Here is a 23556-nt window from a genome sequence, read left to right as displayed (position 1 = left end):
ATTGCCAATCACATTGTAAATACAACAAAGTGCTCAGCTGAAGATATGAACCAACCGGGTGTTATCAATTATAGGTTCTAATGAAAGTTTAACAGATAATTATATTTTATATTAGTATACATTTTATTGCCAATGTATATCATATAATATTATTTGGCATAATTTTGTGTCCTAAATACTTTTTAAGCTTCTGTTTCGCGATGGAGTGCAACACACATACGTTGACCAGGAGATGGCAGCAAAGATTTCCGTCTGGTTCGGTCTGCGGAAAATTAAGAAGCGAAGAAGAAATTGACGACAATCCCCCGGAAGTAAACTATACTGTGGCTCCTGTGCATGAGGTTGGCGGGCTGATAGGTGCATGTGTGATTTGAATGTTTTTGTTTAAAAATTGCTGGTGAAGTGGCTAACACAACTTGTTAGTTAAATAAATCAGTATCACACGGACTCCTTTCAGTCGGGTAAAGTTATGAATTCACTTTGAAATACTTTATTTCACACTTAGCTAGTTGTTAGCTTGTATGCTAAATAATACTAACGCAACCGGCGTTCAGTGTGCTAACGTTGGCTCGCACTGACTCAGACAATCATTGAAGTTGTGAGTTTTACTGGTACTTCTATTAATTAGTCGCACATAACGCGAAGCCATATTTGTCTTCCTCCTTTACCCCCTAATAATTCAGGTTGAACTCTCTTCCCTGTAGGTAAGTCAGCGGTGATTGCCTCAGCTATGCCGTCCAGCGCTGGACCCAGCAGCCCCGCAGCTCTGCTCGCTGAAGCGTTGGAGAACTCAGCCCGGCTGATTGACAGACACCTGCAGGATGACCGCTGCTTTCCTGACCTGTCAGAGCTGCTTTGCGTCCCTTCACACAGTGAGTGATAGCGACATCCGAGACCGAGCGATGGCTACTAATCTGCGTCTGTTTACAATGGAGCTTCCATACTTAATAACTTCATCAGTGTTGTGCAAGTTCACAGAAAAACTAGTTCAAAGTTTAGTTCACAGATATTAAAACTGAACATGTTAATAGTTCAATTCTGAACTGAGTATATTGTGCCATAGTGAACCTCTTCATGTTCATTTTGCTGTTTATCTCCACGTGTCTATAACTACACGAGTAATTGTCCTAATACAGTTGCATCAGTTTTTTTGTACTTTATTTATATCTGTGACTGGTGCAGAGAACATTGGAGTGTGCGTGGATTCCACCAGAGCCTGAAAAGGCAGTTAGTGTACATTCACGATTCATCAGGACATGATCACTGTTGACAAGAACGTTGTTCAATGTCACAAGAAGGAGCTGTGCTCACCTGATGTTTGTCAGATAAAAAGGACTGAAATTTACAGAAAATATCAACACGCTCATTTGACCGTGTTCATGCACATAGACTCATTAACTTGTGGATCGCAACAAATTGTTGTTTGTGTTACCAATCCACTGATTGTTGTTGTTATTAATCACTTGCTAAACTGACCATCTAAAGATGGTTAAATGCTTGTCATCAGTCCTCAAATGTAATGTTCAGACAAAATCCCCATGAACATGAACCTAAATACGATCTATGACCAAAATGAGTCCTGTGTCCGCAAATATTTAGGATTTTTTTTACGTGTAAAATTTGCTTATCTATAACTCGATTAATACCACAGTTTACTGTTGATCTGCTATGATTGTCGCAACCCAAGAAAGGTCTGATTGAGTATATCCACAGAAGCACTTAATCTGTTATTACCTTCATTGTTATGACCATGATGTTGACCAACATCGGAACAGATTTTTCACAGTTCAGGTCGCAGTGACTTCTGATTGACTCATGAAAACGTTAGTGGTGAGTTTAGAGGCGGAAAAGATGAACAGACAGTAAAGGAGCAACTCCAGCACTCCAACACAAATGTTTGGTTGAAGATTAGTGAGGTTGTCAAATGCTTGTTTTTATATTTTTAAGGGTGCATTTCTGTCAAAATATACTGCTACTAGAGTCGTCGTTGATAAATTTTATATTCATCTTCACTAAGCTAATACTTATCATCTCTTAATTGGAATTTTGGTGTGAAATCAAAATCTTGATAATAAATTTATGATTGTACTTTGGTGGGAAGGTTAAATGCATATAAATATTAGTTGACCCTAAATGTTGGTGGAAAAGGGACGAGATCCTTGTGTCAACACTGCTGAAATTAAGCCTGTGTTGGACATGTGATACGTAACATTAATGACATTATTGGTCTTTTAAATTGATGGTAATCAGTCATTCAGACATGCTTCTCAAAGTCATGAAGAAAGCCACAATGTGCGCAATATTTACTATTTGTTAGAGATCAAGGAAACGTTAATCAAATGAGTTGGATCAATAAAGTCCTCAGTCACAATTTTCTCACAGAAATTTCAGTTTTACTATGACAAATCATATTAGTGTGCCAAATGGGCAGTGATTGTGTAAAGCAAAGCTGTGGTTGGACGAATGCTGCTGAAAATTAGCCTAGGTGCCAGCCGAACTTGGCCCCACCCATAAAATTTTTGGTCGGGAAGTTCGGTATGGCTCTGCTCAGTTGGGGAAATCTCTGCTCGACATCGCGACAGTCGACCCAATCAGATTGCCAGGGCTGGCTTTATACGATGATGGACAGATGATCAACAGGGACATTATCGACTACGTCACTAAAGAGCGCTTGGTTTGACTTTGTTTGAAACAAACATGGCTGCCGCTGGAGAGCTAGGGTGTGTAGATTCTGCCATCGAGTCTACAGGATCTCCACATTGCATTCATTTTGAAAGACGAACAGAGCAACGCGATAAAGGCTTTTATCCAACGTGCGTGCAGCTGAGTTCCTTTGACAACAAGTGTGTGTCGCTTAATCTACGTCACATACTACGTTGCTCTGATTGGTTGTAGGTCTATCCAATTGAGCGAAGAGGCATTTTTTCTCCTGGTTCGGTTGAAACACGCCCCATACTCAAAACTCTATCCAGCGGTATCAGACTCACATTCTGACTAGAATCGTGAGTATGACGTAGTCAGGCTAGCTGAAAATACCACGTTTCTACAAATTTGACCTCATTAAACCGTCATACTTGTGTTTATTTGTACTACAGTCATAGTCTAGTTGTTCTGCCTCAACCAGTTGGTGAATTGAGAGGGATAGAGAAAGGACTGAGGGTTGGGCGCTCAGTGCATCCTTAGAGTTTCCTTAGTAGCCTGGGCCTACAGCACCACAACAGAGTGGTGGTTCAGGGTCACTAAACGTAAGCTTTAAAGAAAACCAGTTTTTAAAAGTAGAGAGATTTCCTGCTTCTGTATTTCAAACGGAAGAGGATGGTCTCACTAGAGAGGAGCCTGATAACCGAATGGTCTGCTTCCCATTCTACTGTTAGAAACTCTTGGGAACAAAGTGGGGAAATGTGAAACTATGAAGTCTCTAAGATATAAAAGAGTTTGATTGATGGTTTTATAAGTGATAAGAATTTGAAATTATATTCTGTAACTTTATTCTCATATTGAAAATATTCAAATAACTTTGAGGGCAGCGACAGTTTACATCAGACATGCTGCCAGAGCCGCATTCCTCACAGTCTTCTCCAGCAAACACTGATCTTTTTCAGGAACTGTCTGCTTCCACAGCTGCGTAAAGTCTCTGTGCTTGGTCAGGTCTGCCAGGATGCCGTGTCCCTGGGTCCTGCACAGACATGCTACTTATTTAGCACTCCTGATTGAACACAGAATTTTTCATAGAAGGCACAAACTTTAAGCCACAAATTCTGAGCCATGGGAACCAAATTTGGTGATCACTGACCTGACTTGAGATGCGGCATCCAGCAGCATCTTGCTCACTGCTGTGAGGAACCGCGGGGTGAAGCTCTGCCCTGTTTTTAACACTGCAGCCGCTCCCAGCTTGTGAGTCAGTAGATGGAGCTGTCGAGCTGTGATGACCCTCACTGGTGTACTCAGGTGGCTTGGGGGGGGGGGGGGGAAGGAAAAGAGGAGAGAAACGATTCTTTTGATTTCTGCTGCCTCCACAGTTCGTTTATAGATTTTGAAGGTTCAGGGTAGCTTTACCTCAGTCCTGTATTGAGCAGAACAGTGAGCACTCGGGCCGGGCTGCAGCTGTACACCAGAGCCTCCAGGGACACGTTGAGCTGCTTCTGCACAAAGGTATTAGCAGCTGCATTTGCAGCCCTCAGTAGCAGAGCACGGGCCGTTTTCTCCACTTCATTATCCATCTTTCTCTTCAGGTTAACATAAAGCGAGGTGATGGTGCTTATAGCTGCGCAGGCCACCGAAGAGCGCAGGCTTTTTATCTGGACAATAAGAATGGACATCATTAATCAACGGTCATGCAACTCCTGGCAAAAAAAAACAAAAACTGGGAATCCCCATACTTGCAGGATGTTCAAACAAACAAAGATATGGAATAAAACACTAATATTTGATAACTGAACGTTCTGGCTTTGTATAACATACCTTGAAAAGTTAAGAATTATTTTTTATCCCAAATGAAGGACAAGAAAAAACGAGTCATTGAGCATTCGAGTCAAAGAAAAGAAATGGCTTCACCTCTGGAATTTGCATTTCTAAAACAAACACCTGCACAAGTCTGCAGTTTAAGTTGAGCGACTGCAGAGCTTAAAGAGCTGTTTGCACCTGACTGATCGACAGGAAACATGGCCCCAACAAGAGCTGCCAGTGGGAGCAGGGGGAAGGATTAATTAGTTTCAGATTGTGGCGGAAGATGTCGGTTGTTGTCAGTCAGCTGCGTCCAAAGTTTACTGTACATTGCCATTTTCTACTTTTCTCGGCCCATTATTCTGAAAGGAAGTTGGTGATACTGCTGTCATTTTTTTGGGGGGGGGATGATAATCTTATCTTGCCACAGAGCAAAATAGCGTTCAAACTTTTCTTCAGGGAAAACTTATCACATGGCCAGCAAACGGGCTGGATCTCAGGCTGGTAGGGGAATTTATGGTGGGGATTGGAAAAATAAGGTTTCATCCCCCAAAGCTGAAATGTCAACTGCTATACAAGAAAGTTTGAAATGTAGGATATGAAGAATAGTTTTTTTTTTCCTTTAGAGAAGTCCATGCCTCAAATAATTCAAGCTGTCATCAAATTCGGAGGAGGTACAACATAGTTATGGTTCCATAATTTTTCTTACACCCCCTCTAAAAAAAATGAGAACAATTTTATTTAAAAAATTTGAGGTGTTTTTAAAAAGCCAGAATGTAAAATGTGTTTATTTCTTTTTTCCTTTCACATTTCTGTTGTGGGGAGTTTTTTTCTACAGAATAAAAGAGATCAGTAAACGCGTTCCAAGCGTGGTGATTCTATCATGGAGTTGTACTTCTAACAAGAAAAGGAAAGGCGAACGTCTTCAGTACCTCTTCCATGACAACCAGGCACACTTCGTGTAGTTTGACCATCAGAGTGTCCGGATGGTGCTGCGCCAGCGCCCTCAAATCGCGAAGCCCTTCCACCTTCTTAATCCTATGTTGAGATGACATTGTTAGCAAACTGCTGTACTTTGAAGCTCCACCGGGCATTAAGATGATTACATATAACTTACAATAAAACGGCAAACTACATACAAAGCCTAAAGACAGTTGAATTGCATTCACGTCACGTTCAGACTTACCATTCATCTGAGCCGAGAAGAATGAAACACTGAGACAGACAGGCTGCGGGACTGGTCAGCAGCTGCAGATTCTCGTCGTCTTTGCGGTCTCCTACCGAGAACTTTGAGGTGTTGTTTATCTCTTCGGCCCCGTTGGAAGTCTTTCCAGGGAGCGCAGTTGTTCCAGCAGTTCCTTTCTTTGTAGATGGCGTTGGCTTTGGGGAAGGAGCTCTTCTTAGGGTTGCCTCTGCTGGGTTCCTTTCAGGAGCTGCGGGGGGCGGCGGCAAAGGCGCAGCAGGACTGCGCTTCGGTTGCCTCAATCCTTCCAGGACTGCGTTCAAGTGATGTGTAGCCGCCAGGAGTCGGTATCCACCTCCCACTTCTTTGACTGCACAAGCTAAGGGGCAAATGTTTATCGCTCTCGTTTCTGCAGTTCACATTTAACAATGCACTAAGAAAAGCTCTAAACTAGAGATGATCGAAAATCATTCATTTATCTCAATCAACTGATATTTCACTTTAAAGAAATAATGGTATCATGTTCAGGCTTTTGAGTGGTGGTCCTGTATAGTGGTAGCTTTTAATCTAAGTGTGTGTAAATGAGAAAGGTATTGCATGTTGGTGTTTCTGCTTGTACTTAGTAAAACACATAAAGTAGGTTGATTGAAACTCAGTTGTAGGCTTTAGATTTAGGTACTTTTGCCATTTCAGACTCATGAGTTTATCTACTATAGAACTGACCTGCTCCACCCAAGGTCCTTGCCAATACAGGGAGACGACATGGCCCTCTTTTAGGTTGTGTAGTTGATGTTTTGGGCAGAGGGGGTGGAACTGTACTGAAGGCTGTGGGAAGTAGTGACATCTCATCGGGAGTATAGATGAGTGGGATGGCTCTCAGCTCACTTGGAGTCCGAGTATCCACACGGCTGAGAGTGTCCTCTGAGCGAGGAGAAACTGATATGCTGAAGCTCCAGTCGCTTTCAGAATGTAGCACCTCGGTGTCTGCATCATATATATCAGGGCTGCTCTGTTGAATCAGACTTGTGTGCGTTTCTTCAGTTATCTTTAAGTGTGGAACAAATGAGACGGGTTTGCTCCTCCATTGCCCAACAGTTAATGCCGGCCTGTGCTCAGGGCCAGCTGGGGAATGAGGTATAGGATGGGGGTCATGCTGTGTGGAAAGTCTCAGCCTCTTCAGTACAGCGTTGGTGCGAGCTATTACCGAAGCGTACGTCATCTCTGTTTGACGGATGAGAGCCTCCTTTCGAGCCCCCTGTCGGTCCATGACGCCGCACTGACTGCTGAGACCTCCAGGATGCTCTTGTCCCTGGTGGTTCTGTAAAATCAAGATGTCATGCCGTTTTAAATCCTCAGTCGGCTTTTGACAGAAGCAGACATCTATTCATTGTATACACTATAAAAGAAAAGCCGGTAGACGTGATGTCGTCATCCTGAGCAGTTGACCGTTGCTTAGCTCCCGCTGCTACTGAGCTATATCTTACTATTTACCTCACTTTAAAACAGTTACAACCTTAAAAAGTTTAATTAAGAGCATCCAGATAACATGCCTAACTCTAAAACCTCCAAACCCGCGGCAAACAAGTCTGCCAAACCAGTAGCGAAAGAGACCGTGCCAGCTAGCATGAATGCTACACCACCTGGTGTGGATACAGAAGGTCTCGCTATGGAAATATCAGAATAAGTCGCTAAGAAAATATCTACGATGATGGAGAAGAGGTTTGGAGATCTCTCAGCCACATTGGACAATATTACAACACGACTGGAGTCTAACACAAAACGCATCACCGAAGCTGAGAGTCGTGTATCAGGAGTGGAGGACAACATGTCGGCCATGGAGTCCAGGTTGAAGGGCTTGGAGACCAGAGTGTGCGCCCTGACGGAGAGGAGCATTGATATCGAGGGACGTAGCCGCAGGGACAACATTTTAATTTACAACCTCAATGAAAATTCGGAGGGCCGACAGCCGGTTACGTTCTTTGAGAAATTGCTACCCACACTGCTGAACTTGGAAACCAAGCGGGGCATAATTAAAATTGACCGTGCCCACAGATCCCTCGGCTCGCCAAAGTCCAACCGGCCTCGCGCCGTGATTATCAAGCTGCACAACCCGAGGGATAAGATGAGGATCCTCATGCGAAAATTCGCACCGCGTCCGGTCTGAACGCACCGTTAGTCCAGGTGATATCACAAGCATTGCACAGAAGTGGGAGAGAGATCTTGACACGGAGTATATTGAGGATGACTGGCAAGAGGCCATTAAAGTATTTAAATCCACCTTTACATGTAATAGATTGAGAGACACAATATAAAATATTATACCGTCTACACCAGTGTTTCCCAACCTTTTTTGGCCTGAGTACCCCCTGAGCCTTCTTGTTACACCACGAGTACCCCCTCACACATACAACGCGTGCGATGATTCTCCAAAAGTAGAGCAACACAGTGGTTATTACATGAAAATCATTTTATTTAATATCCTTAACTTGAACATAAAATTCTCAGGCTTTCTCTCTCTTTTTTTTAACCTCAGTTGAATTCAACATAAGAAAAAAAAAAATTTTCTTGAAATATAAATAATTAACCAAAATAGTATAAATACTAAATCAAAATAATCTTCCTTTGTTTAAAAAAAAACAAAAAAACTCCCCATGCGCCGCGTACCCCCTGCAGTACCTCCGCGTACCACTAGGGGTACGCGTACCCCCGGTTGGGAAACACTGGTCTACACCTAACCCCTTACATACTAAATAAGATGGACCATCAGGTTTCACATTTGTGTAACAAATGTTGTAGAGGGATAGGAACATATTACCATTACTTCTGGCAATGTAAATTAATAAAAAGATTTTGGGGTACGATCTCACAGGAACTGAGTGGCATCTTTCAAGCAAAGGTGAGGAGGGACCCTGGCCTCTTCATCCTCGGCCTCCCCTCAAAGGAGGTGACTCTAACCCGTTTAAAGTTCAAACTATGCGACAAACTACTACTATTGGCCAGAAAATGTATTTTACTTAACTGGATCAATGTTAAATCACCTACTGTCTCCTTATGGTATAGGGAAATATTCCGGGTCCTCCCCCTTGAAAGACTTAGTGCAGTTGTGAAGGGTAATGAGAGGTACTTTAATGAAATGTGGGCTCATCTGCTCAACTATCTACCAGACGAATTGACTCAGCTCGTGACGAGGTGCCAGTCTTTCGTACAATGGCCACGCCCACCTGATATAAATCCGTAGGGGTCTTTTCTTACAGTTACATGCTACCATATTTAATTATTTTTAAGTCTGCTTGATGTATCACTGTTTACTCTGTGGGAGGCCGATGTGACTTGGACTACATTAATGAGAGACGTGTATGTATACAGAGCAATATGAGGGTGCCTGTTTGCACTGTGGGAGCAGATGGGAGGCAGGTAACTGGAAGATTTGATTTGGAAGATGGATGGATGGCAATATTTGACCTATTTTACCGTATTTTATCTATTTTTGTTACTGACACAATGGCAAAATGTATATTTTGTGTTTCTGCTGAAAACCAATAAAAAATCTCTGCCAAATGATTTGGCTTTATGATTTGGCAACAGGATATTAAATGTATTTTAGATGATAACGTTTGATGCCCTATATCTTGACCCAGTGAGTAAATTGAAATTTAAGAAAGCCTATTTTTTAAACAAAATGTCCTGATAATTAGTAAATGTAATGATTAGAATTCAGTTGGAATGAATTTGGTATACTTCAGCGTTATTTCGGCTGGTATTTACCTTAAATCTGCTCGACTGCTGATTGTTTCTGTGGCAAATCAGTTGTGGCGTATTCAATTCAAATTCAAAAATACTTTTAATTTCCCTCTGGGATAAATAATGTTGATGTAGCTCAATTAAATCAAGGAGTTATTATAGATGCTGATGGCTGTGGGCAGGAAAGATTTCATGTAGCGGTCCGTTTTGCATCCAAACTGAAGAAGCCTTTGACTGAAGAGACTCTGTTTTCCGATAACAGTCTCATGGAGAGGATGTTCAGGGTTGTCCATAATTCTCTTGATTTTATGCAAAATCCTTCTTTACATTATTGTCTCCAGAGGTTCCACAGTCGTCCCAGAACAGAACCAGCCTTCTTTATCAGGTTGTTGAGTCTTTTTAGGTCCCTGGTTCTGATGCTGCTGCCCCAACAGATGACGCAAGAGGAAATGACGCTCTCAACAACAGACTTGTAGAAGATCTGCAACATCTTGTTGCAAACCTTGAAGGACCTTAGCTTCCTCAAGAAGTACAGTCTGCTCTGTCCTTTCTTGTAGATGGCTTCACTGTTGTGTCTCCAGTCCAGTCTGTTGTCCACATGAACACCAAGGTATTTATATTCCTCAACCACCTCCACTTCTTCTCCCATGATGGAAACAGGGTTTGATCTGACCCTGTTTCTCCTGAAATCTACAATCATCTCCTTTGTTTTGTTAACATTCAAGATGAGATGATTGTTCCCACACCATGCCACAAAGCGGTCCACCAGCTCTCTGTACTCAGCTTCTTGTCCATCTCTGATACACCCGACAACTGCAGAGTCATCTGAATATTTTTGTAGATGACAGGAGTCTGACTTGTACTGGAAGTCTGAAGTGTACAGAGTGAAAAGGAATGGTGAGAGTACAGTCCCCTGTGGTGCTCCTGTGCTGCTGATCACCTGGTTAGACACACAATTCTTCAGTCTGACAAACTGTGGTCTGTTTGTCAGGTAGTCATTAATCCAGGTGATTGTTGAGGCCTCCACCTGAGTCTTCTGGAGTTTCAGACGAAGCAGATCAGGCTGGATTGTGTTAAATGCACTGGAGAAATCAAAGAACATGATCCTCACGTGCTGCCTGCTTTGTCCAGATGACAGTGGGTTTGTTGAAGCAGGTGTATGATAGCGTCTTCAACTCCAACTCCATGGCGATAAGCAAACTGCAGGGGGTCCTGATATGTGCTGGTTTGCTTACACAGGTGGGTCAACAGGAGTCTCTCCAGGACCTTCATGATGTGGGATGTCAGGGCAACAGGTCTGTAGTCATTGATGTCTGAAGGGTGAGTTTTCTTTGGTACCGGAACCAGACAGGATGTCTTCCACAACAGTGGTACCTTCTCTTGGGTCAAGCTAAGGTTGAAAAGGTGTTGCAGAATCCCACAGAGCTGCTCTGCACAGGCCTTCAGGACTCGGGGGGCTGACACCATCTGGACCTGCAGCCTTGTTCCGGTTCAGTCTCTTCAACTGCCTCTTCACCTGACTTCTAGAAACAGAAAAGTGGGAGGGGGAGGCAAAGGGGACAGCAGCATCTCCTGATTGGGTTGAAGACAAACTAGTGGAAGCAGAAGAATCCATGACTGAGGTGGAGGTGGAGATGTTACAGGAAAGCTGTGGGCCAGAGGAGGGTGGGATGTCTCTTTGGCTGGGAAGGTGAGCTTGTTCCTGAACTGAACCTGTTGAAGAATGTGTTCAGTTCATTTGCTCTGTCCAGACTTCCATCCATCCGATCCTCCCTCTGCTTGAGGCCTGTGATCTTCTTCATTCCTGACCACACATCTCTGATATTGTTCCTCTGCAGTTTACTCTCAAGCTTCTTTCTATACACCTCCTTGCTCTCTCTGATCTTGACTTTGAGCTGCTTCTGTATACTCCTCAGTAACTCCCTGTCTCGCTCCCTAAAGGCTCTTTTTTTCTTGTTCAATAGTTCCTTTAGCTCACTGGTGATCCAGGGTTTGCTATTAGGGATCTCACTGTTCTGGTGGGGATGGTGTTGTCCACACAGAAGTTTATATAGTCAGTCACACACTCAGTCATGGCATTAATGTCCTCTCCATGTGGCTTACAAAGAGAAATCCAATCGGTTGCATCAAAACAACCCTGTAAGGCTTCTTCAGCTTCATGTGACCACTTTCTAACAGTCTTTTTTGTGACAGGTAGTCTCTGGACAAGGGGTTTATATGCTGAACAGAGAAAAACAAGGTTGTGATCTGATTTACCCAGGGGCGGTCTTGATTTGGAAATATATGAATCCTTGACATTTGTGGAAAACAAATCCAATGTCTTGTTTTCTCTGGTGGAGCAGCTGACAAACTGTTGAAAAGTTGGCAGTGTAGCAGAGAGTGAGGCATGATTAAAATCACCAGATATTGCCACAAAAGAATTGGGGTGTTGTGTCTGTATCTTAGCAACAACGGAACTGATGACATCACATGCAGTGTCGGCAACAGCTGAGGGTGGAATGTAAACAGCCACCAAAACAACACTGGTGAACTCTCTTGGCAAATAATATGGACGAAAACTTACTGCCAATAGTTCAATGTCAGGAGTGCAGAGACGACTCTTCACAGTAACATGTCCTGGGTGACACCATCTGTTGTTGACAAGCACTGCCAATCCACCCCCTTTCCTTTTCCTGCTACTCTTTAAATCTCGATCTGCTCGTACAGTCAGGAAGCCCGGCAGAGAGACGCTGGAGTCGGGGATATGATCCTGCAGCCATGTCTCAGTAAAACACATAATGCTACATTCCCGATATTCTTGCTGAGTCCTTGTCAAGGCTAGAAGTTCATCCAACTTGTTGGCTAACGATCTTACATTTCCCATGATGATGGATTTGCAGAGATGGTTTGAACTTCTTCTTTCTTTCTCTCCTCTTTGCTCCTGCTCTGCATCCACGACGCCTCCTTTTCAATTCCAGTGGGATTTCTGGCTTCAGTTGTCGAATTATTTCTGCTTTTCCAATGTTAATCAGCTGCTCCCTGTTGTAAACCACCCTGTTGCTATGATTATGCATCATAACAAAAGAGCAAAATATACAAAAGTATTGGGAAAAATCAATCCAGCTGCACAGCATCCAAGGCAGGAAGGAACAGTTGTCCAAAAAATGCAATTTCTTCCAAGAAAAAACAGGAATGAAATTTAGAAAAAATCTCAATGTGATGTACAGAGCTACTCCAACGAGCTGCCACCCTCAGCGGCGCATATTAGAGTATGAACAGCACTTTACAGAATTAAAAAGTTGGTGATACTCACATCGTCTTTATCTGTTGGTTTCCGATTCCTCCAGAATTGACAGTTGCAAATAAAAGCCATGACTTAATTGTGTTAAAAAGCCAAAGTTTGTTTCCCGAGCGAGTCACAGCTGCGTGTTGGTCTTAGCTGACCTGAGGGGAATCTGACAGCTGAAGGTTCCGTACATTGTACACCCAGGTGTTCTCGATGATGTCACAGGAGGCCTGATGGAACAGATGAAAACTCTGGAGCATTCCACAGTTCTATTTGTGCTTCCAAGGAAAGTGGCAAGAAAGAAATTGGTTTATAATTCAAATTTTGGTTGTGCAGTGGTTTTCTGCTGGTTTGGAGCATTCAGGAGTTGAACACAGTGCAGAACTCAAAGACAGACATCAGCAGGGATCTTAGAGAGGCAGTTGTTGCTGCTGCCCATCTATCTGAATAGGGTATAGGGCAATATCTGAACTTGTCCATTTTGGCTGGAACTGGCGGTTTTCGCTGTCCAGTTTTCTTTTTGGGGAAAATTTCGAGCATGCCATTGCTCCGGTCGGTAAACGTGTTGCTGCTGCTGAGCGAGTGACTACTATCTTCGAGTTTACGAGGGCTCTGCTGCTAGAGCCTATCTGTTTATCGTTACCATGGAGGCAATCCCCAGCCTCGTCTTGAGATCGCGGTGCGCGATTTCAAAATAAGAGCGGACAGCGCGATTGAAGAAAAAAAAAAAATTCAAAACAGCTCGTGGGCCAGAAATAGATGCCCAATGGGCCTAAAAAGGCCCACGGGCCGCCATTTGAGTATGGCTGATTTAGACTGTGCTAAATGTCAGATATACCTCTTAGTGCAATGCAGCATAACTATGAAATTACCAAAACGTTAACATCATAACTTGTGTTTATCGCGGTTTTATTGCCAGTTATTTGCCGGTAACATGTGTATCACCATTTTATATTTCACACTTTTTAAACAATGATGAAATGTGTTTGCAAATACAAATGATTAACATTGAAAGTCATGTTAAGTTTTTGTTCTTGACTTTATTGATAGACATGCCTTCTCTCTCGGGAGTGTCGGACATGGACTATCCTCTTCAGGGACCCGGTTTGCTCAGTGTACCAAACCTCCCGGAGCTCAGCTCTGTCCGGCGAGTCCCTCTGCCTCCTGAGCTGGTGGAACAATTCAGCCGTATCCTTTCAGTCTTTCAGGAAATACTAATCCAGAGTTTTCAGATGGACCCAGAAGTTTCCATTAGACACAGTGGAAAGAATGTTTGGTTCGCTTCTCCTGCTTTTGTCGGCCAGGAAATCTGAGTTTCTGCTTAACCTCGTTAAAGATATGCAGTTTAACTGCATGATGGGAGTGTTTCCAGAGATCTCTCGGGCCTGGCTCACAATCGACAATGACATCTTCATGTGGAATTACGAAGATGGGTGTGTAACTGAAGATTATGTGTTGCTGAATAACAATTTGCACCTGAAGCCAATGTCAACACAGCTGTTTCTCCTTGTTTGATATATTCCTTGCAGAGGAGATGTGGCCTACTTTGATGGCCTGATCGAAACTATTTTGGCAGTCGGTCTTGTTAAGCCAAAACAAGGTATGGCCCTAACGCTCCTTTTGCATTTTATTTTTGTCTTTTGGCTTTTGTTAAAGAATGCATACGTGTGGATTTGGTCTTTTCAGGGATCCTACAGCCACACATTCACTACCTTTTAGTGCTGGCCACTTCTGTGGATGTAGTCATCCTCGGGCTCAGTTTCCCCAAGAGCCAAGCAGGTGAGTCTTTCCTCAATAACCTTCGTCATTTTTAGTTGTTTTAGAATCATTTTGTTGATACCAGTTGATTAAAACAAAAATATTTTTCACATGATCAGTTTTACCTATTTGTGTGAGTTCTGCTTTAAAGCATTAGGAAACAACCACAAACTAAATTCATCCACTTACTTGGTCAAACATGCAAGTTAAATGGCTGATAAAAGCTATGCAAACACTCATGATAATAACTGACCACGGCACATTCTCTCCTTTATGAAATCCACACTGTTTGAACGAAACATGATGCGACTTGTATGAATATCAAAGATGGGTGTCGAGAGAATTCTGTCAGTTTAAAGTGTCTCTTTTGGTGCGTCTCTTTTCTTAGGTTTGAACGACAGCATGTCTGGTGGGATGCAGCTGCTGCCAGACCCCCTGTTTGCGATCCCCACAGACAACACCTACATCCTGTCTATCACCTCCACTGACCTGGGACGCATCTTCATGGCAGGAAAAGATGGCTGCCTCTATGAGATCGCTTACCAGGCTGAGGCAGGCTGGCTCAGCCAGCGGTGCAGAAAAATCAACCACTCAAAAAGCTCTCTGTCCTTCCTTGTTCCGTCTGTGCTCCAGTTCTCTTTCTCTGAAGATGGTGAGCACAGGGTTCATGTTTTCATGTGGAGTGAAATGTGTTACCCGTCTGATTAAACTGCCCCCTGAACTTTGTGTTTCCTCTGTGCTCCACAGATCCCATTGTTCAAATTGCCATTGATAATTCTCGCAACATTCTCTACACACGCTCTGAGAAAGGCGTCCTACAGGTGGGACATCTTATAGGTGTCATGTGGCGTAGTAGTTTTCTGATCAGCAAGAAAACGTATGCATTTGACTGTCAGTGAGCTGAAATATTTAAGTATTTATATTTGAGCATGAATGTGTTTTTCAGGTGTACGACCTGGGTGCTGATGGTCACGGAATGAGCCGTGTGGCAACAATGTCACTGAGTTCCATAGTTGCGGCTGCTGGAAACATTGCCAGGTATGTCACAGTTTTTCTTTCCCATGTGTGATTAACTCCCCGCACTTGAAAGTGAGATTTTTGTCCCATTTTAAAACTCTGTTTTCAGGACAATCGATCGTTCCGTCTTCAAACCGATTGTCCAGATCTCTGTGATCGACAGAGCCGAGTCGTCCGATTGCCACCTGCTCGCTGTCACTCATGCAGGTGAGTGTTGACAAGTTTTAGAATGATGCGTGTGTTTGATGAAGATTTTGCATTTACATACATCATGGATTCTCTGCCTTTGCAGGCGTGCGTCTGTACTTCAGCACCACACCCTTTGCCCTTCAGCACCAGAAACACCTTGCAGTTCGGCCTAGCCTGCTAGCTTTGGTCCATGTCCGTTTGCCACCAGGGTTTTCTGCCTCTTCCACCCTGCAGAAACCATCAAAGGTCCATAAGGCTCTACATAGCAAAGGTAAAATGGCCAAATGGGAGTCAGTGCTACTTTGTCTGTTTTTCTTTGTGTTGTGTGCAGCGCCCTGATCTGTACTGTGACAGTCGATAGGAACCCTTCTTGTAACACATTTTTGATTCTAATAGGTGTTCTCCTCATGGCTGCCTCTGAGACAGAAGACAATGACATCCTGTGGTGTATTAATCACGACTCATTTCCCTTCAAGAAACCCTTGATGGAAACACAGGTTTGTACATATGAAGCAAAATGTCACTCTGAATTGCTCTTTTTTTTTATACATCTTGTAGATGCATGCTTTTTGGCCATAGATGAACTATAAGCCCCTAAATGTATAGCAAGGAGATACGACTCTCATTTCTGTGCCTTGCATTGCAGATGATGTCTAATGTCGATGGACATTCTTGGGCTCTTTGTGCTATTACTGAAGAGAGGCCTCCCAAGATTTTCACTCCTCTCAACAGGGAGCTAATCCCCATCACCGACACACCGATGGTTGTCCAGCAGCACAATATCCCTCCACAGAAGTTTGTCCTTCTCTCTGCAAAGGTTAAAAGCGCTGTCGCCGCCCATCACATTAAATATGTAGAGCCTAGTGTTTTTTATTGTATGGCAAAACCCTCTTTGTTGTCCTATAGGGGAGTTACATCTTCCAAAAACTGAGGCCAGTTGACCAGCTTCGTCACCTCCTGGTGAGCTGCGCTGGAGGAGAAAGTGAAGAGATCGAACGCTTCTTCAAGTTGCACAGGGTACAAGACAGTCTCTTCACAATGGATTAACTTAGGTGTGTTTCTTATATGGAATTTCCAACAAAGATGTCACTGTGTTCTGTTCAGGAGGAGCAGGCCTGTGCCACAGCACTGATCCTGGCTTGTTCCAGTGCTGCTTCCGACCGAGAGGTTTCACAATGGGCCACGAGAGCATTCTTCAGGTCAGACGATGGTGTCGACAGTTACATACTTACGCTTGGTCACACTGTACACAAGCTAAATGCTCTTCTTTTTGTGTGTGTGTGTGTGTTTAGATATGGAGGAGAAGCACAGATGAGATTTCCTGCAGCGATGGCAACTCCCAGCACAGTTGGACCCGTGATGAGCTCTCCAGCACCAGGTAAGTAGCATCCACCAGGCCCATTGGATTTGTTTATGATGATTTTTGTGACACAGTGTAAGCTCTCATACACACAAGCAGTGTCTGCAGGAGTAAAAATGTCAGAAAAAAACATGTGAATGTCTCACATTTGATAGTAAGAGCAAACAGTTGATGTTTTTTCATTGTCTTCCACAGGTGTTATACCCCCTGCACTGGCCACACCATTTGCACCGATGCATTCTGGATCTGGCCCCATCACACCCATGTCAGTTGGTCCAGAGGTGATTTTCTCAGGAAAGCACAACGGCATCTGTGTCTACTTTGCACGCATTCTCGGGTAATTAATGACATTTTTCTGGGTCAGACGTTAAATATTTTGACACCACTTTAGTCAGAGCTCTGGATTCTGACGTTTGATGAGGAGGTTCTTTAACTCTGTCTCCCTCTCTTATTCACCGCTCATGCAACAGAAATATTTGGGATGGGAGCCTTGCAGTTGAGAAAACAATGAGCAAAGGAACCCAGACCGTTAGTATTGTAAGTATAATTCCAAAACAATGATAATTACTCATAAATACTGAGTTTTTTTTAGTCATGTTACTGATGAGAGCTTAACATTTTTGCTCGTCTGTTGTTCCCACAGTTGGAAAGCAGTGTCGGTTCATTTGAGCTGGAGTCCGTCCTTCTAGAGCTCGGTGGTTTGCAGGAGTTTCTTGATAAAAACTCTCAGCTCAGTCCTTCCTCTCTTGCTGCAAGGTAAGAGCTCCTCCTCTGCTTGCTTTTTCTTGCATTCAGTTGGTCGGTATCTCCAGATCAGATCTTCACGGTTGACAGATTAAAGGAGTACAGCAAATCAACTTGGCAAAAAATCCCTAGTGTAACATCAGTGGTAATTTTCTTTCATGCATCTGGACTTTAATTTAGGACAGAATCTATATTTTAGACAAAGACTTTTATAAAAAAAAAAAACGTATGACCGATTATGTGGCTGATGTGAAGACTAACTGGACTATTACTTTAACTATCTCTGATCCAACAAGAAATGGATCGCTGTAAAAGCTACTTGAACAGAGCCTTTTTTCTTCCTGTCCCTTGTGTTCTGCTCCCCATTAGCTTCACCTCCCCAGCCAACGTGCCGCAAAGGCTGCTGGGATTTATGCGTCCTGATGGCGCCAGTTCACAGCAGGTTCAGCAGGAACTCCAGAGGAAATATCACAGTGAGTTGCAAGTTCAGGTTTGAACATTTTTCTCAGTATTTTCTAAAGATTGATTCATTTTTAGAACGTAATAAATTGAGCTTGTTTTTTTTTGTTGTTTTTTTTTACTAACAAAAGAGGACTTTTTGATTTCCTAAATGCTCAAGACTTTCCACTGAACACTGATGCCTTTTATTAATTAGAATTTCTGATATTCAAACCTATTTTTGTCTCCATCTCTACCCAGCCAAGGCTCAGGTTTATGAGAAAGTGTCCCTGCAGGGTATCCAGCAGTTAGTGCATCGCTCTTATCAGACTCTGGCTCTCTGGAAGCTCCTCTGTGATCAGTTCAGCCTCATTATGTCTGAGCTGCCAAAGGTACTCGTGGGCACAAATACTTTGGCATTGCGAACAGATGCTCATGCAGTATGTCTGCAGTAATCCTGTTTTTAACCAAAAACCAGCTGCTCTATGCATGTTCACCTCCTATTTTACTTCTTTTTTTTTTTTTTTTTTTTTTTTTTTTTGTAGGAGTTTCAAGAGCAGATGAAGGGGGCAACTTTTAAGGATGTAGTGATCCGGGGCAGGGAATTATCTGGAGCTCTCGTCACAGGGCTCATGAATGTCTACATCAAAGATAATGCCTCTGTGGATGCCATCAGTAATCATCTGCGTGACCTTTGCCCCCTGCTGTACAGTAGCGATGACAGTGTTTGCTCCAAGGTACACACGTCCATCTCATTTTTCATCAACATGTGTGTTACGTGTAGTTAGATTGATCACAGCTTCAGCTGTCTCACATTTCTATTTTTATTGACATCCCTGTGTCTTCCAATCATGAATAATTAGGACACATACTAAGATGTTATTGATCTACCCACATTGATTTGCTTTGGTCCCACTCTCAGGCTAATGAGTTGCTGCAGAGCTCCAAGCAGATCCAGAACAAAGCAGACAAAGAGAGGACATTGAGAGAGTCTCTCCGGCTCTACCAGCAGATCAGCCAGCACACAGACCTGCCACTCGTTTGCTGTCAGTACAGGCAAGGTAGGAACATGCAAGACGCTGCCTCCGTTTGTATTTTCGGTGCTTTTTGTGTGCTAATGCTGTTCGTCTTCTCAGTGCGTTTCTATGAGGGCGTCCTTGAGTTGTGCCTCACAGCAGCAGACAAAAAGGATCCACAGAGACTGGGACCCCACTTCTACAAGAATGGAGAGCCAGAGGAGGACAGAGTGGGACAGCAGGCCTTCCAGGAAAGGTAAGCACAACAAGAAGTAGCAAACAGAGCATCTGCATCAGGGATAGCTATAAATGGCCGCATGACTATCCTTTCCTCTTATTTATTTATTTATTTATTTTTTTTTTTCCCAGACTGTCATGTTACAAGTGCATCACAGACACCATGCAGGAGCTAGTGAACCAGAGCAAAGCAGCCCCGCAGTCCCCCAGTGTCCCTAAGCAGCCTGGACCACCTGTCATGACCTCTGACCCGAACATGCTCAGCAACGAAGAGGCTACGGCTCATGTGAGTTAAAAAGAGGCGTTTGAGGATCATTTCTTTAGACTACCACGTGCGTGATCTGCATTTCCAATGAAAATCTGTCATTTCCCTGTAGTTTGAGCAGATGCTTGGCCTGGCCCAGAGGTCTCAGGACGAGCTGTTTCACATTGCCCTGTACAACTGGCTGATTCAGGCCGACCTGACGGACAAGCTGCTGGAGGTATTGTGACCGTGCATGGGAATTTTTTTTCTTCTCTTCAGACCGAAATTTAATGCAATGTAAAGGTTTTATTTTTGAAGTAAAGCCAATTGTATGAAAATCCGCATTGTGCTTTCATCACCTCGGAAGGAGTTATTTATGTCCACAAACGCTTTATCGCCACCATGTTGCACTGCCATGTTCCTACAGTAGCCCTGAAGTGATTTAAAAAAACAAAAAACAAACAAAAAAAGGTTTTTCAAAGGGCTTTGCTTGTATTTTTATTGTCTGCATTATGTGATGAGTGTATGTCTCTAAATCGTACACACTGGTCACGTGAGAGCTGCGGTGTCCCCAAACATGGGAATATACATGAGGTTCTCATGAATTAGATTAGAAGTGAAAAATAGGAGTAAAATACATGGTTTACTGCACATGTGTGTCACTCTAACTGTTGGTATGATTACATGCCATCTGTCTGACTGCTGGCCTTTCTTCGGTTTGTCAATTACCAGGTCAACTCTCCATATTTGGAAGAACATCTGATGCATATGATCAAACAGGACCAGAGTAAGGTTCATAATATGGACCTCCTGTGGCGCTACTACGAGAAGAATCGGAACTTTGGCAAAGCGGCTCACGTGCTGGCCCGCCTTGCTGACATGCACAGGTTTGAATACAACAGCAGGATAGTTGGAATTGCTCAGTGCTCCAACATCGACTCAACAAATACTGTGTAAATACTTAAAGTTTTTTGACCTGATTTGAAACCAGTATCTTGTTTTTTTGCCTGCAGCACTGAGATCTCACTCAAGCAGCGTTTGGAGTACATTGCCCGAGCTATCCTGTCTGCAAAGAGTTCCTCCTGCATCTCCGCTCAGGCATCTGACGGAGAATTTCTTCACGAGCTGGAAGAAAAGATGGAGGTACTTCGGTGCCAGTGATGACTAAGAGAAATCTTGCCATGAATTAAAGTAGCCTCTCTGTGTCTGACTGTGCTCCCACCCCTCTTTCAGCTTGTGCGTATCCAAGTGCAGATCCAGGAAACCCTGATCAGACAGTACTCCCATCATCCCTCAGTGAAAAATGTCATCTCGCAGCTGGACTCTGAACTCATGGACATAACAAAGGTAACCTGCAACATCAAACCAACGATGGGTTAAATGTTTTAAGTTTTTATTGCGAAAAGAAATGTTTCTAGATGTCTTTTTTCTTTCTTTTTTTAAAAATTCTTTTTTGTTTGCTGTGCAGCTCTACGGAGAGTTTGCTGACCATTTCAAATTGTCTGAGTGCAAGCTGGCCATCATTCACTGCGCAGGACACTCAGACCCAATCCTGGTGCACTCATTGTGGCAGGAAATTTTAGAGAAAGGTGAGGGAAAACATCAGTATCCTGCCAAAAACATTTGGCAAATTGTCCAAAGTTCTTCCCTCTGCTTTCTTGTGCATTACACGTCACCTGCAAACGTTTTGTGTTGCAGAGCTGGGAGACGGCGTGGCCATGAGTCCAGCAGACAGGATGAGGTCCCTCAACCTGAAGCTGGTGTCACTCGGGAAGATATACGCTGGAACACCACGATATTTCCCTCTGGGTAGGCTTTAATTATAGTCGGTTTAAGTCTTGTTAGAATTTTCGTACTTGATGCTGACAGTTTTGTGAACAGTGTTTAGAATTGGACTTCCCTCTTGCATCAGCCAGCATGTCTCTGGGCTGCAGGTCTGTTTGGTTATGCTGGTGCTCCTAATTACCTTCCTTTTACAACCGGCATGTTTAAACTTGTCATGTTTGTTGAGACATTTGTTCCTTTTACTTGCATCATTGGAACTTGCATGTTTGCGCATAATCGGTTATATTTCTAAGAGAAGAGGTTGAGGAGGATGCAGAAGTAACGCAGATCTGTCCTGTGATTGTAGAGTTCCTGGTGAAGTTCCTGGAGCAGGAAGTTTGTCGACTGAACTGGGATGTGGGATTTGTCACATGCACTATGCAGGAGATTGGAGTACAGATGCCACGCCTCCTGGAGGTTTACGATCAGCTCTTCAAAACTCGGGTACATGCTTCACTTTTTGGTGTTATAAATTTCAGTGAGGAATAAATTGTTTGACTTCATAACCTGCCCGGCCTTTTTCAGGATCCCTGCTGGCAGCGGCTGAGGAAACCTCTCCATTTGGTGGAGTGTATCCACGTCCTTCTCTCGGGATATGTCAATGACCCCAGCAGAGTACCAACCTATGACAGGTAATTACTGTAAATTCAGCTGCTGGCCTGTAGATTTAACATTTACACAAATGAAAAGTCTTTTGATATCTGCCACGAAAGCAGCAAAATGATTCCATGTGAAGTTCTGCTCTTAAGTTGATTCACATCACATCAATCTCATACACATAGATGTGGAAGTTACTGGATGAAAACTAAATTAATTGAAACCAGTAAGCCAAGAGCAAAATGTTTAGTTTCAGACTTGACACCTTGCAGTTGAGCCAGTTTTCCATGTTTCCATCTTTTTCAGGCGCAGATTCACTAACGTGTGCCTTGACAACATCTGTGGATACCTTGTGGAACTGCAGTCTCTGAGTCCAAACTCGGCTCTTCAACAAACAATCGGAAACTTCAAGTCACTACAGTCAAAACTGGAGAAACTCCACTGACATTGTTGGTGTTCTCATAGCATCACGACGAGCGCCAGGTCACCTCTGGCTCTCGCGTTTTTGGCTTTATGTAAACATCTGATTAAAAGTGTGAAGAGCAGCGAGCACAATTCGATTCGGTTTGTATTTAGTAGTAGAGTTTGCCTCTTTCTGTCTTCGGTTTGTGTTGCAGTCTGTGAGGGGAGCAGATAACGATGACATCTTCTGGTAAAAAATGTGGAAGACAGAAGAGAAAAGTTTTATAAGTTATTTGATAGGTTTTGTTAGGTGAACGTTATGAACTTCCAGAGCTCACATGTGGAGGCTGATTGAGGATACTTCATGATGACTGAAAATAAACCTAACTTTGACCTATTCACCACACCGGATTTAGATTTTCTTTCTTTTTCTTTTTTTTTTTTTTTCTTTTTTTTTTACTATTGTCTCTAAACATTGAAGTATTGCATGTTGTAATTATGTACAGAACTCGGCCATAATATCATCTTCTCTGCCAAAGCTCATCTCGCACACTTGTATGCATTATTTACAATGAGCATATTGTCTTCTTGGATAGGAAAACAGTGCCATTATGTATGAGAGCTTTTGCGACCTTTATGAACGCAGAACAATTTTTTACCAAAATCTGGCCTACATTTGGGGAAAACATTAAAACGTTTTTACAAAGAAATAAAACTCGCCTTGGCTTTTGTTATTTTAATTTTTGGATGAATGTCTTGAAATTACACTGAGTTGTACGACTGATGTTCATGCTCGCGGTGCAGCCTTGTGTGAAAACTTTACGAGTAATTGTCAGGAGAAAGGAGCATCAAATTGCTGTTGATGATGTGACGCTTTATGCAATTATCTTTAATCTAAAACAGCACTCTGGGCCCCTTACCCTCACGGGTAACAAGGCACTAATTGCAGAAGGTCTCCAATTAAATGTATGCTGTAGTACATAATTATGTTTAATTTTTAATCCCGTTGGAAAAATTTATTTTTTATTTTTCCAGTGATGAAGGGAATCAATATGCTTACTCAACTCTTAAGTTAGGGGATCATTGCATCATTTTCCA

The 23556-nt window shown here is 43.1% G+C and overlaps 1 protein-coding gene across 3 annotated transcripts; it reads left to right on the top strand.

Moving 5' to 3' along the window:
- The first annotated feature begins 322 nt into the window (after positions 1 to 322).
- Positions 323 to 23158, top strand: nup155 (nucleoporin 155). Of its 3 annotated transcripts, none has more exons than XM_075455787.1 (34): positions 323 to 461; positions 705 to 872; positions 13683 to 13820; positions 13969 to 14065; positions 14162 to 14232; positions 14319 to 14411; positions 14779 to 15042; positions 15138 to 15211; positions 15337 to 15428; positions 15517 to 15614; positions 15700 to 15867; positions 15993 to 16093; positions 16243 to 16413; positions 16503 to 16613; positions 16701 to 16795; positions 16889 to 16974; positions 17152 to 17293; positions 17427 to 17493; positions 17600 to 17712; positions 18070 to 18173; positions 18400 to 18530; positions 18684 to 18875; positions 19061 to 19199; positions 19275 to 19410; positions 19524 to 19677; positions 19769 to 19873; positions 20368 to 20522; positions 20649 to 20778; positions 20869 to 20982; positions 21104 to 21224; positions 21334 to 21444; positions 21767 to 21903; positions 21985 to 22091; positions 22363 to 23158. In XM_075455787.1, exons 2-34 carry the CDS (start codon positions 731 to 733, stop codon positions 22499 to 22501), a joined length of 4098 nt encoding a protein of 1365 aa, XP_075311902.1. In that variant the 5' UTR covers positions 323 to 461; positions 705 to 730; the 3' UTR covers positions 22502 to 23158. The 3 variants fall into 3 exon arrangements, with proteins under 3 accessions (XP_075311902.1, XP_075311904.1, XP_075311903.1); XM_075455789.1 differs by having other exon boundaries at positions 339 to 357; XM_075455788.1 differs by lacking the exon at positions 323 to 461 and adding an exon at positions 486 to 598.
- Positions 23159 to 23556: the final 398 nt, after the last annotated feature.

This window comes from Odontesthes bonariensis, chromosome 22, assembly GCF_027942865.1.
Source record: "Odontesthes bonariensis isolate fOdoBon6 chromosome 22, fOdoBon6.hap1, whole genome shotgun sequence".
NCBI classification, from domain to species: Eukaryota; Metazoa; Chordata; class Actinopteri; order Atheriniformes; family Atherinopsidae; genus Odontesthes; species Odontesthes bonariensis.
This window is presented reverse-complemented; position numbering and strand designations above follow the sequence as displayed.

Excerpts from the sequence above, each read along its gene's own strand:
- nup155 (XM_075455787.1), top strand. The coding sequence starts at position 731 with ATGCCGTCCAGCGCTGGACCCAGCAGCCCCGCAGCTCTGCTCGCTGAA. Across the intron at positions 15,868-15,992 it reads TAAGGCTCTACATAGCAAAG|GTGTTCTCCTCATGGCTGCC; the intron begins GTAAAATGGCCA and ends TGATTCTAATAG. Across the intron at positions 20,779-20,868 it reads AGCTGGAAGAAAAGATGGAG|CTTGTGCGTATCCAAGTGCA; the intron begins GTACTTCGGTGC and ends CCCCTCTTTCAG.